We start from the raw sequence: 13,989 nt of genomic DNA, 5'->3' as shown, positions 1-13,989 counted from the left end.
ACCCAGATTAATGGTCTAAAAACGCAATTAAAGGGTATTTTAACTGATGAGAATAAGGTGGTAGGTTCTGAATTGCATGAAGACCAGGCCATGACTCTCCATTTGAAGGAGATCATCGCGGAGCTGGAAAAACATGCAAAGACGGTAAATGCTCTCATCAGGGAGGACCGAAATGCTTCTGACCAGGCTGTGCAAAACGAGGTGTGCGTGCTGTATGGAGCATGGTTGCTGGGCGAGGGCCGCAGCAATCTGGAGGATTTAAAGCAAGGTTTAGTCCCCTCCTGGATCAGCAACAAACACCTCGCAGCCCTCCACCCTTTTGAGAACGCATTAAGCCCGTGCCAGCTCCGGTTAGCTTCTGAGGCCTACCCAGTCCCAGTGTACTGTGGGCGGTCCAACCACACCGTCATGGGGATAGTTATAAGAATGCCGGTCATGGGCGGGACGGCCCGACTCGCACCGGTATACAGGGTGGAGAACATTGGAATCATTCAAGGGGGTGCACACATTCGTTTTGCAGTGGTCCCGCCCTATGTCATAAAGTGGGAGCACGCTATGATGGGTACTGACCTCTCGGGGTGCCGTAGCCGGGGAGCACACATCATCCTGTGTCCCCACCTCTTGAATGCCTATTCGAAACCACAATGCAGGTGCAGAGCTGCCGACTTGAAACCTATAAATTGTACCACGGAAGCCATGGCACAAGGCCATGTTCCCCCACAGGTAGCATATATAGGAGATGGGACATATTGCGTCACCACAGGAGCGTCTCACTACCAGCACGGACAGCACAGCTGGTGCGCGGTGAGTGACAGCAGTTTCTGCTTCAAACCCGAGGCAGAAGTTCAAGTGGCACAGGTATGAATTGTCCCCATTCCTGAACCATCCACTGTTCGCCTCACTGTGGAGGAGAATTTCACTCACCTCCAGAAATATGTCGCCCATTTTGGTTACCCGATTCCCTCTCTCCCAGAGCACCTTACCAAATTATTAAAAGCCATCCTAGTATCGCAAAAGCACTTCTACACTTTGGAACAGAAGACTGTACAGATAGGGGCTGACATTTTAGATATCATGACCCCGCCCTGGTGGGACGTTTTTGAGAGTATAGAGGTCCCCTCCTGGATTCGAATGGCGTCCCACATCTTAGTAGTCTGTCAGTTAGGGATCGTCCTCTACCTGGTCTGTGTCCAGTGTAGGAGAAAGGGTCCCGGGGTAGAATTTAAAGTAAAAGGGTTGTGGAAGGACCAGTATGCCCGGGTGGAAGAAGAACCACCCGTGTGAGCTTTGTGTCGTATCACTGCTGAATGATGGCAGATCTGTTTGTTATTTTAATAAAGCTCGTTTTGCTTTTGCTCGTTATTTTTAATAAATATGTTTTTTTGGCCTGATGTTTATTTTTATTAAAGGTTGTGTGTTGAAATGAAGTTCTATGATGTCCCAAGTAGTGCAGGGGTGTGGGACCCCCTCTGTGCTTGGATTATTGTAACAGATAGTAATTTGTTTCTATCGATAGATGCCTGTCGTGCACTGCAGTTTTCTCTAAGTAAGGGGAATGTATGTGTCAAGGGATCATGGATAGATAAACATAGGGGAAGGTTGTTTGTTGGGGGTCAGAAATTTGCTCACCTTGATTGAATACTTCAAGCAAGTTTCAGTATCCTAGGGGGGACTGAAAGGATTTGCAAATTTCATGTCTCCCCTGAAGATTTACTTCTGGCTTATTGGAGAAACCCTGGCTGGACTGAGTTTAAAATCCAGGGCTCCAGGGCCCAACAAGATGGCTACGGTCAACCTCATGGCCAAAGCCTGCAAAGTTCAGGTTTGGACTGACAAAGAAGGAATGTTCCAGAAATTAAAAGGCAGACAGGCCTTCTGCATTTATGTATGAGAAGCAAACAGTGGCATTCAGGCCTCTGATTAAAACCCATCAAGGCCGTTTGCACAGATAATCAACAGGTAATAGCTGCATTCAGACCTTCATTAGCTGACTTCAACACTGTTTGGAAACGATCAACGGGGCATTAAAACTGGAATGGCCCCATCACAAGACCAGTCACACAAAGGAAAACACTTATGGGATGTTTAAAAACCGATTAACTGGCCATCCAGGTGGATGGGCCCAGAACGGTTTCCTTTGTATAGACTTCAACACGTCCAGGTCAGACAAAGAAACAAGCTGATCTGGCGAGTGATAAGGGCTCCCAGAAAGGGGTATAAGTAATCCCTCGGGAAGCCATCTCTCTCGCCTGGACTCCGGTGCCCTGCCTTACCATCAAGAAGATCGACGACGAAGAGCCCGTCCAGGGAAGCAGGATACTGACAGTTACCTTTGAATCACTGGGGTATCTCTGCTCTGGGCGGCGAAAACCCTAAAGACATCGGCAGGCAACGGGGCACGGAGCAGGCGTTCTAACATCCGAGACTGGTGAGCATAAACTTTCTGGCCCATCGCAAGACAACTTAGATAGGTGTAAAGGGTGGGAGTTAAGGGGATTGCTAAAATTGTCATTTTAGTCATTTTCCCTCGATGTGTCCGTTTCTCCTCCCCCGCTAAGTGTAATTGTGTTACATACATAGTGATTTTCTCTGTATAGTGTTTATTTTTCTCTATTTTTAATAAACATTGGTTTTCTTTGCACCAAACCACTGGTCTCGTTTTGTTTATATCGCTGCTCGTAATAAGTCCGGTGGTCAGAACCAGAGGGGAAGCGATTCGAACCGCACGGGGCTGGAGCAGCTCAGATACGCCTGACTGACCAGACACAAACCCCAAACCAAAACCCCCTACACATGCATACGCCGTACAAATATGAGTATTCAGATCACTTGCCCGACATTGGTGTCTATTACTTATTTACCAATCAGAAATGCCAATAGCCACATCTGGGTTCCTACTATTAGCTAGCTGTGGTTAGTGGCTATTACATTCCTGACTTGAGCCTTGTTGATGGTGGAGAGGCTTTGAGGGGTCAGTAAGTGAGCCATTCATTGGAGAATGCCCACCCTCTACCTTGCTCTTGTAGCCACGGTGTTGCTATGGCTGTGCCAGTTAATGTTCTAGTCAATGGGGTGCCCCCACCTTCCAAGACGTTGATGGTGGGGGACTAGGCAATGATGGTATTGTTGAAGCTCAAGGGAAGATGATCTGTTTTAAGATGTACATTACCTGGAAGTTACATGCCACCTGTCAGCCCAAGCCTGGATGTTATGAATGAAGGACCTGAGGAGCATTCAAATCACAAAGCACTTGTTTGGAATGGGTGCTGAAGGGGAAGCCTAGGTTAAACATTTAATTTGTTCTCCTATGTGACCTTTTCCCCTCCACTGTTCTCCCCCTCCCCCCCAAGGAAGTTCATGCAGATGCTCAACAGCCAGCAGCTCTTCACTAGCTGCTTGAGCCTGAAATTGTAACTTCCCCACCCACACCCACTGCTCACTATCAGGCACAAGAAAAATATTCAAATGAGCTTATCTCTCACTATCAGGCACGTGGCTCCCAAACAGTGCTGGCATTGGTGGGACTGTGGAGGAACTGCACCATCAGCTCCATTGTTCAGTGCATGGTATTTTATTAATCTTAGAGATTGGCTAAATGGATCACAATGGTCTCTTCCAGTCCTCTGCATTCCTATGTTCCTAAGATGCAGCATTGAGCCCAGGCACCTCCCTACACACCGGGAGACACTCGAAGACTCTCTCATATTCTCCCTATGGAACATGCAGAGAAGCAGAGGCCTAACAACACGATTCTGACTAATCTCTTGGCCAGGGAATGGATGGTGCTGGGGAACCTAGTGGGAAAAGCGTTATAATTAATAACTAATGGGAATTTTAAACATCAAGATTATAGTGCTGTAAATTGTAATTTGAGAGTTGATTAAAACCATAGAAGTTTAACAACACAGGAGGCCATTTGGCCCATTACGTTCGTGCCAGCTCTTTGCTGGCGCAATCCAAAACTAATCACACTGCCTTACAGAACCACAACAGTCTACAGCACAGGAACAGGCCACTTGGCCCATCAGTCAAACCAACTCTATTCTGTTCACATGGTTTAGTAAGTCTGGTCTTTTTTCTGATGTCAATATCTGATGAATTACTATGAGTCCCAAATGGGCTCTCCAATGACTACCAAGGGGACAGTAAAGGTTCATGACTGTTGAAAAATGAAAGGAGCGTAATGGGGTGAGATGCTGCGACTGCCTCCCAGAAATGGAGCTGCGAACATTTTCTGCCACTTTGACAACTTGGCAATGTTTTATTTTTAAATCAGCCCAAAAACAGACATTTGTACAACGATCAGTAAGGGGCACTTTTGACTGTCTCAGTAGCATTAAAATCAAAGCACTGACATAGATCAGGAGCAATGGCTACGTCAGGATCAAAATGTTTAAAGCAAAGTGACAGCCAAAACTAATGGCTGAAACGTGTGACGATAACAAAAGTCTGAGCTGGCTAAGGCCAGAGCCAAGCAGCCATTTTTTTGACTGAAGTCAATAAAATTTGTGCTGGCTCGAGAATCAAGTGGTCGCTTAAGCCAAATACCTCTCCAGTTCGGAGTCGAAGCCACTGAGCCAGTGGGCCTCGCGCCAATCTGTTTGACACCTCTTGCTCTCCTGATGAGCTAAACCCACAGCCAAGTGAGACGATAACACGAGCAACCGATTATGTCTGTCATAGAGATGTCTATTATAGTTCTAAATGGGCAATCATTGCAAGTAATAGGGAAGCCCGCAGGAAGCCAAAGGCTTAAATGTCACTGGCTCCAAACCAGCTCTGTAAGTTAATTTTGGGGAACAGAGCGCTGTTAACTCCTCGTCTCTTGCTGAGCTGCTCGTTCTCTGCCACAGAAAATGGTGCCAGGAACATTTCACAATCCAGCCCCAGATAACCCATAAGGAAAAACACAAAATGAATAAAGAATAAGAAACAACAGCAAACAAAATGAACAGATGCCACACACTTTAATAATAAATTAGTATTCATCCACAGTTACTAGAGACCATATTGATTAGCAATCACACAATCCAGTTTGGCGCAGTTTTCTTATAGTAAATAACAGTTAAGTTAGGAGTAAATCTTTGTACATACGGTACAATCTTTTAATTTGACTGGCATTAGATTTTCTTTTGCATTTAATTTGTAATATTCCAACTGGCATTGCATGTCATTGCAAATAAAGTGTTTTGGATTGAATATACAGATTTATTTGCCCCCTCACAGGGCAGTTACTATTGTGTATTTTACTTAAAGCTCACAAACAAAACAATATCAAATCCATAACTAGAATTAATGGACTATACGGTAATGCTTTGAGTAGGTTTTGGTCATTACAGTTGCATCTGAAAGCTTAATTCGTCAGTCAATCTGGTTTGAAAAATAAATGACCAGCTTTTGCAAATAACAGTAATTTTTTTTAACAGCTGGAGCATGGATTCCAAACGTAGCAAAATATCATTCTCTTCCACACAGTTTGGTTGCGCATAATACTTTCTTAAGAATAAAGATTCAATACTAGATCTATTTGTAGATAAGTGCAAGTCTAAAATTATAAAGAATTTTTACTTTGTTTTTAACTGGGGTTCGGACTTCTGTGGGAGTCACTGCTTTGATATTTTGGTTCAGGACTGACAAAAATAGTGCTGGTTACTAGAGAAATTGTCACTTCATTTACTGACTGTCCACGGAGTACCAGGACAACATTCTCCAAGACCCCATGCAATTGCCATGGGCCTCACACGTGGTGGTTGGTTTATCGGAAAATCATGGATGCATTGTCGGTCATCTATTAAATCCAGTGGAGGGGCACCTTGGAAAATCTCTCCCACAGAATCCAATTTTCCTCCCTGCGCTAAGGGTGCGAACAGCATTTGTGATTGGTGCTCTCCACGACCACACAGCAAGGCTGCCTGACCATTTTGTAGTCTCGCTTCTCCCCACTGAAGTTATTAAGAAGCTGTTGCCTTGGCTCCACAGGCATAGTTTTCACTTTGTCGTGGCCAAGCTCTATGTAAACAAAGATCAGTGGAGTGAAATTATTCTGGGCAATGTCAGCAAACAAACGCTTAACACGTCTGCATGAAATGTAGTTGTCTGTTATTTTAATGCGAGCATTGACCTGTTTATTTTCAACGTGTTAAAGTGTCCGTTAAAGTAACAGACAGCGGGATTACATACGAACACGTCAAACATTCGTATACTGAGGGTGCTTTTATAATACGTAAGAAACGTGGGGGGCGAATTTTGGTCTGGGCGCAGATCGGGCGGGGTGTCCTCTCCACCTGCCTGATGATGTTGGCAGGACGTCTGATCAATTTTGAGCTGCCAGCACATTTTGAGTACTGACTTGAACTGTCTAATTTTGGACGCGTAGGAAATCTGAAGTCTCCTCCACAGAGCCAAGCCAGCGTCATTCAAATAAGGGTGATTACGAAGGGGGGTGGGGGGGGCGGTGGTTGATGGTCTGGCTGTGGACGGGATGATTTTTGTGAGGGGTGCAGGAACATTCCTAAACATGCCTGGAGCAATTTTCAAATGGCGTCCGTCAGTTCCTTGAAGGACCTCTGATTAGGCTGCTCTTCATCGAGTGCCTGCTGCCCTTTTCGAACGCTAAAATTACATCAGGGTCCTATCCAGCTCATAGGGCCCCAATTTGAATAGATTAATAAGGCTCCCTCCTGTTTTGAATGGAATGTTGGCTGCCTAAATCGAAAATTGTATCTGGTGGGGCTCGGGCGACAAGTCGGCAGTGATTTTTTTTCCTGTTTTCATCTCGCTATGAATGCCCTGTTTAAGCTGAAAAGCAGAGCAGTAATGAGATGAAAATCGCCCCTGTGTTAGTGCAGCCGAATCTAATGTAAAACTGACAGGACTCACCGAGACCGGTGGCCCGATTTTAATGATTTACCTTTGGTGAACTACACACAGCTACTCCTCCTGTTTGTAATTCAGAAAGTTCCTGGCAATGAGTGGGGGAAAAGATTGTCATTCCCAGGCCATTACTTTGTTCAGTTTTGGGCAGAAACCTGCGAGAGGAAGAATCAAATGCTTCCTTTGTAAGAACAAAGAGGTTGCTACCTCCTAAAATTCCTTAGCTGTGGCTTTATATCAAGAATTAGGAGCAATTGCCTCTGTTAGCATCCTCAATGGAAAAGCCTCTTAATATAAGTGAACATCAGACTTTTCACATTAACAATGAAAAAAAATCCAATTTTTTAATTTTATTTATTTGTTCATGGGATGTGGGCATCGCTGACAAGGCCAGCATTTATTGCCCATCCCTAATTTCCCTTGAGAAGGTGGTGGTGAGCTGCCTTCTTGAACCGCTGCAGTCCGTGGGGTGAAGGTACTCCCACAGTGCTGTTAGGGAGGGAGTTCCAGGATTTTGACCCAGCGACGATGAAGGAACGGTGATATACTTCCAAGTCAGGATGGTGTGTGACTTGGAGGGGAACTTGGAGGTGGTGGTGTTCCCATGCGCCTGCTGCCCTTGTCATTAGAGGTGGTAGAGGTCGTGGGTTTGGGAGGTGCTGCTGAAGAGGCCTTGGCGAGTTGCTGCAGTGCATTACAGTAAATTAAATGGGGTTTCACCTCAGATTACTCCATTTGCCAATTGTAGCAATAAAGTAGGCATATGAGCATTAGGTGCTGCTCCTTGCTTTATACTGAAAGCTTTTTTGCTCAAATTAATGAATGGAGGAAAATAGGGCCCACGAGTGAACATTTCTAAATGCCAGCCTGTCTCAGTCAAAGACTTTGTTAAATAATTTACAGCATTTTAAAATCCTGGATCATGGGGGTGTATTATACAAATATTTTAACAGGGAGAAGAGATGAGATTCAGCATCAAATGCTTTTTAAATTGAGGTGAAGGGGGCAAGGCCCACAGGACCAAGATGGAAAAGAACAAGGGGAAAAGATGAGGTAAATCATAAAGTATTGAACAAGTGATCGCAGCCTTGTGTGCTAAAAGCCTTTAAACTGGGATGTCAGTGCTTGATGGTCTTTCGTAGAGCAGTGAGCTCAGTCAGCCTGCCCCGCCCCTGACCTAAGGGGAAGTTATTTTTAAGCGCCTGTAAAGTATTCACCAATTCTCAGGCAAACTGCTGATGCTCCAGAATTTTCAAAACGTCGGCATTCTTCTTGAAAAGGACAAAACTAATTTCAGTAGCTTTGGACGCATTTTGCTCATTCTCCACCAATAATACAGGCTCCTCTGGCCAGATTGCCGATATATCAGCTGCCCCCTGCATCCCCCGGGAGACGGCCAGTGTTTACAGAATACCGAGAAACCTCTCAGTTGTGTTGGTAAGGCCGCTCAATAAATATCGGATTTCCAAGTTCGCTGTCGATCTTTACTGAGTGTGACTGGCTTTCAAATTGCCCGACCTCCTTTATTACATGTTCATGTTCAGTACTGCAGTTAATATCCCTTTAGAATCCGAATACCCAGAGACACGGCACCAAAGTAACGCTTACATCATACGCAATCGATTCGAAAGCAATATATACACACACACAGAGACCGCCAAGAATATAAACATAAACATGTTAACTTAGATAGAATTTTTTTTGTTGTTGCAGTTTTCCAACAAAGTAACGTCTTTAGAAACAAACATTTAAAATGAAACAAAAAACTGACACACCAAAACGTCACACTGAAACCAGAACAAAAAATTATACTGAAAATAAATTAGAATGGTAGTGATTTTTAAATATATAATGCAAAGATTTTGTGAGACGACAGACTGATGGCATCAGTAGAGATTCATGCCAATGACATGCAGCCGGTGAGAGGACAACAGCGATGTGATGGAAGCTGCTCAGGTAAGGACAGGCGCACTTTCAGACTCCAACTCCCTCAACTGGAGGGGCTCGTTACTTACTCCTGTCTCATATATGGGATTGTCGAATGCTGATTCCACGGTGATGTGATTGTAGGGATGAGGGCCGGCCAGTGGCAGCCTTAGTGTGGACTTTCCCTGGAACCTGGGAAGAGAAGCGAAGTAAAAGAGGCCGTCTCAGTTCAGTCAAAGCTCTTCATAGAAAAACACTGCACGTCAGGCGGAGGTTACAAATATTCAATATTCACACAAACTGAATGTTGTTGCACTTTTACACCACAACAACAACTTGCATTTAGATAGCGCCTTTAACATAGTAAAACGTCCCAAGGCGCTTCACAGGAGCGTCACAAGACAAAATTTGACACTGAGCCACCTAAGGAGAAATTAGGACAGGTGACCAAAAGCTTGGTCAAAGATGTATGTTTTAAGGAGCGTCTTAAATGAGGAAAAGGAGGGATTTCCAGAGCTTATTTTTTTTATTCGTTCATGGGAAGTGGGCGTCGCTGGCAAGGCCAGCATTTATTGCCCATCCCTAATTGCCCTTGAGAAGGTGGTGGTGAGCCGCCTTCTTGAACCGCTGCAGTCCGTGTGGTGAAGGTACTCCCACAGTGCTGTTAGGGAGGGAGTTTCAGGATTTTGACCCAGCGACGATGAAGGAACAGCGATTTACTTCCAAGTCAGGATGGTGTGCGACTTGGAGGGGAACTTGGAGGTGGTGGTGTTCCCATGCACCTGCTGCCCTTGTCCTTCTAGGCGGAAGAGGTCGCGGGTTTGGGAGGTGCTGCCGAAGAAGCCTTGGTGAGTTGCTGCAGTGCATCTTGTAGATGGTACACACTGCAGCCACGGTACGGCGGTGGTGGAGGGAGTGAATGTTTAAGGTGGTGGATGGGGTGCCAATCAAGCGGGCTGCTTTGTCTTGCGTGTTGTTGGAGCTGCACTCATCAAGGTAAGTGGAGAGTATTCCATGACACTCCTGACTTGTGCCTCGTAGATGGTGGAAAGGCTTTGGGGAGTCAGGAGGTGAGACACTCTCCACAGAATACCCAGCCTCTGACCTGCTCTTGTTGCCACAGTATTTATATGGCTGGTCCAGTTAAGTTTCTGGTCAATGGTGACCCCCCCAGGATGTTGATGGTGGGGGAATTGGCGATGGTAATGCCGTTGAATGTCATGGGGCGGTGGTTAGACGCTCGCTTGTTGGAGATAGTCATTGCCTGGCACTTGTGTTCGGGACTAGGCAGCTGAAGGCATGGCTGCCAAGGGTGGAGCGGTGAAAATCGAGCAAGCACAAGAATCCAGAATTGGCTGAGCGCTGAGATCTCGGAGAGTTGTAGGGCTGGATGAGGTTAAGAGATAGGGAGGGGATGGCGTCTTGGGGTGGGGGGGCGGTTTGAAAAAATGGACGAGAATTTAAAAATGGAGGCATTACCAGATCGGGAACCAATGTAGGTCAGCGAGTGCAGGAGTAACGGGTGAACGGGACTTGGTGCGAGTTAAGATACAGGTAGCAGAGCTTTGGATGAGCTCAAGTTTATGGCGGGTGCAAGTCAGGAGGCCAGCCAGGAGTGCACTGGAATAGAAACATAGAAACATAGAAGATAGGAGCAGGAGTAGGCCATTCGGCCCTTCGAGCCTGCTCCGCCATTCAACAAGATCATGGCTGATCATCCAAACCCCAGCACCCGGTCCCTACACCGACAGCCATCCCACCCAAGCCCTATCCCCGTAACCCCACGTATTTAATCCCCCCTAACACTAAGGGCCAATTTTTATCATGGCCAATCAACCTAACCCACACATCTTTGGACTGTGGGAGGAAACCGGAGCACCCGGAGAAAACCCACGCAAACACGGGGAGAATGTGCAAACTCCACACTCCACTCCATAGTCGCGTCTAGAGGCAATAAGGCATGGATGAGGGTTTCAGCAGCAGATGAGCTGAGGCAGGGGCAGTCACAAAGAATTTAGTGCTACCGGAGCTAGCCAGCATTTGAGATTTAGCTCCTAAACCGTGCTGTTCAAAAACAGCAAGGAGCTGAGTCATACAGAGCAGAAAGGTGCCAGGCTCAATCCCTGGTTTCTGTTGAGTTTATTGATCTGAGGTGAGGCAGTGTTAGAGGCCCTATAATTGGTTTTGGTGCCACTGTGTTAGTTTGGGGAAAATCATCCACGTTTTCCATTCCTGATTGTTAATTGCTGCTGGAATTGTGCTTGGGTGGATGTCGGATGAGGATGCCAAATGAAGCCAAGATGGGACCTACGTCTGTAAAATTCAATCCCTAACTGGCTTGAAAGGTTAGATTTCCAGTCAATCAGGAGACTGAATAGAGATTGATGTGCTCATATTCTCGGATAAACCCGGTCAAATATTGACATTTTTGAGGTCTACTTTTTAATTATGAAATGCCTGATGAGACAACTCACTGGACAGAAAATCAGGCGGGCTTCCTAATGGGCATGTGCCTTACCCTCCCTTCCCCCTCGACTTTCCTGTGTTCACTGAGCCGAGGCGATCTAACGTACCCAATGCGTTGCACGGGGAGAAATAAAAGAAGTGAAAACCCGACGACTGTTTCAATTTTTAGCCTAAAAGTACATTAGCAATGAATATTTCCCCAATGTGTTTTGATTTATGTCCTTAAAAGACTGGAGCTAACTTCAAAGCAGCTTAACTTAAACCTAATCAAATTAAACGAGAACTGTGGCTGTGAAGTGCTTGCCAATAGTTCTGCTTAGATTTGGTCGTTCTCATGTCAACGCTACTAAAGGTCGTACCATAGAGTAGCAGAGTGCGGACTCCTGTCCACACTTCTCTGAGCAGTGAGCTTCTCGTCTCAGGGCAGGCACAGCACAGAGCCCAGGGACTTCGAATCGCCCTGGATGGCTATCAGGCCCATTTCTGTACCTGGTTCCAGAGGGTCAAAAACGGGGGCCTAGGAGCGGGATGTCCCCCTCCCCACCCCCCATCTCTCAACTGCAAAATTTTCAAAGTACAAACACAAGTAAAAGTTTAAAAAGATCTTATGCGTTGCTTTAAAAAACATTGCGCTGGAAGCCAGCCCCGCCCATAAAACTGGCCCCGGCCCCGCCTATAAAACTGGCTCCGGCCCCGCCTATAAAACTGGCCCCGGCCCCAGATCGAATGAATCACCATGGTGAGGTTCTGCCAATTGCTGCCCTTCGCTACCCTTCGAGGAGGCTCTTATAATTAAACTTTTTTTTTAGGCGTAAAGGCACTAATAGGCACCTCTTAAAAGTTTTTAAAGATTAAAAAATATTTAATTTACCAAGAAACTGACTAGCGTACACCAATTGAAGGTATCCCACTATTAATAATTGGAAGAATGCAGCCCATTAAATCCTTTATGACGTTAAGAGACATTTACCAGATCACTGGGTAATGACCTCTGCCTGTCTATTCATAAAGAAAGACTTGCATTTAGATAGCGCCTTTCACGAACTTCGGGTGTACCGAAGCGCCTTACAGCTACAGGAAACTTTCTGGTATCCGGCACGGACGGGACCGAGCTGGTGCCGGTCTATCAACAATGCCGGAGAATCGAGCGCTATAGTTAAAAGATACGGAGCTCAGCGCTCCATCTAAAGCAACAAACCCTGTGCTTCAAAACAATCAGCACAGCTTGCAAGCATCTCTGTAGCTTAGCAACAGCTTCAGTTAGACACTTGCACAGCCAGAAATGAGTAAAAAAAAGTAACTAAAAGTAAAAAAAGTTATCTGAACCGACTCCTGAATTTTGCCGGTTAACCAACATTTCCGATTATTTAGTGGCCGGTTAATCGAAAGTTTCCTGTATTGAAATACTTTTGAAGTGTAGTCACTGTTGTAATGTAAGAAACGCGGCAACCAATTTGTGCACAGCAAGCTCCTGCAAGCAGCAACGTGATAATGACCAGATTTAGTGATGTTGATTGAGGGATAAATATTGGCCAGGACACCGGGGATAACTCCCCTGGTTCCTCTTCGAAATAGTGCCATGGGATCTTTAACGTTCACCTGAGAGGTAAGAGAGGGGTTTAGCGTCTCGTCCGAAAGAAAATAAAATATTTTGTCATGACAACATAAAACATGATTAATGGACTTTGCAATAAGGAAAATGTAACTGGCCCAGCCAATTCATAGTTTGTCTTCAATGGGGCTTTAAACAGGCTTTCAACCGGTTTACTAGTTAATATCCTTCAATTTTTTCCTTTTAAGCAAATATTTTTTTACCAATCAGCTGCAAAAGCTCAATATCTAGTTTTAGTAAGTTCAGCCTCTGCTGTTAGTTTTGCATTAACTACTCACTTTGCGAAGTAGAAATAGATCGCACCAATAAGCAGAGCTACGACAATCACAGGGATAAATACCGCGATGGCAATATTATTTCCTTCCATCTGGTTCACAGAGGCTGCCGCCTTGGCCACTGCAAGAGAAACAGGTACGTTACGCACATGAAACAATACACATCTCCCGATAGACACATACACCACTGACACACTGTAAAGTAGACATAGAAACATAGAAGATAGGAGCAGGAGTAGGCCATTCGGCCCTCGAGCCTGTTCCGCCATTTAATGAGATCATGGCTGATCATCCAAATTCAGTACCTGGTCCCTGCTTTCTCCCCATATCCCTTGATCCCTTTAGCCTTAAGAAATATATCCATCTCCTTCTTGAATATATTTAATAAGTTGGCCTCAACTGCCTTCTGTGGTAGAGAATTCCACAGGTTCACCACTCTCTGGGTGAAGAAATTCCTCCTCATCTCTGTCCTAAATGGCTTACCCCTTATCCTTAGACTGTGACCCCTGGTTCTGGACACCCCCGCCATCGGGAACATCCTTCCTGCATCTAGTCTGTCTAGTCCTGTTAGAATTTTATCCATAAGTATATAAAATACAGGAAACTTTGGTTTATCCGGAGGTTGTATGTCCGGAAACCTCGATCTAACGGCAGAAATCAGCAGCCGTTTTGGTTAGGTTTTTTTTCTTCACCTAGCATTTTTTTTTTTTTTTTTTTTTTTTTTTAACAGCCAGGCTCTGGAAAGCGTCTCTGTAGCTTAGCAACAGCTTCAGAGACGCTTCCAAGGTACGGGCCGAGTGTTTACAAGCTGTTGCTAAGCAACAGTGTTTGTTGTCA

General features: G+C 45.4%; 1 protein-coding gene across 3 annotated transcripts in view; it reads right to left on the bottom strand.

Annotated features, from left to right (window-relative positions):
• Window positions 1-13,989, bottom strand: part of sez6b (seizure related 6 homolog b) — a 996,456-nt gene that overhangs the window by 26,006 nt on the left and 956,461 nt on the right. For 2 of the 3 annotated variants that reach the window (XM_085965009.1, XM_085965011.1), the window contains 2 exons: window positions 13,156-13,273; window positions 4,951-8,991 (listed from right to left, as the gene is read on the bottom strand). In XM_085965009.1, coding sequence (XP_085821135.1) covers window positions 8,826-8,991; window positions 13,156-13,273 — 284 coding nt within the window. In that variant the 3' untranslated portion in view covers window positions 4,951-8,825. Of the gene's footprint in view, window positions 1-4,950; window positions 8,992-13,155; window positions 13,274-13,989 lie in introns of those variants that run through there. The other variant, XM_085965010.1, reaches the window with a different exon arrangement.

Source organism: Somniosus microcephalus, chromosome 22 (assembly GCF_052327205.1).
Source record: "Somniosus microcephalus isolate GS21.2 chromosome 22, FLI_Smic_1.0, whole genome shotgun sequence".
NCBI classification, from domain to species: Eukaryota; Metazoa; Chordata; class Chondrichthyes; order Squaliformes; family Somniosidae; genus Somniosus; species Somniosus microcephalus.
Note: the sequence above shows the minus strand (reverse complement) of the source record. Positions and strands in the feature narration are given on the sequence as shown.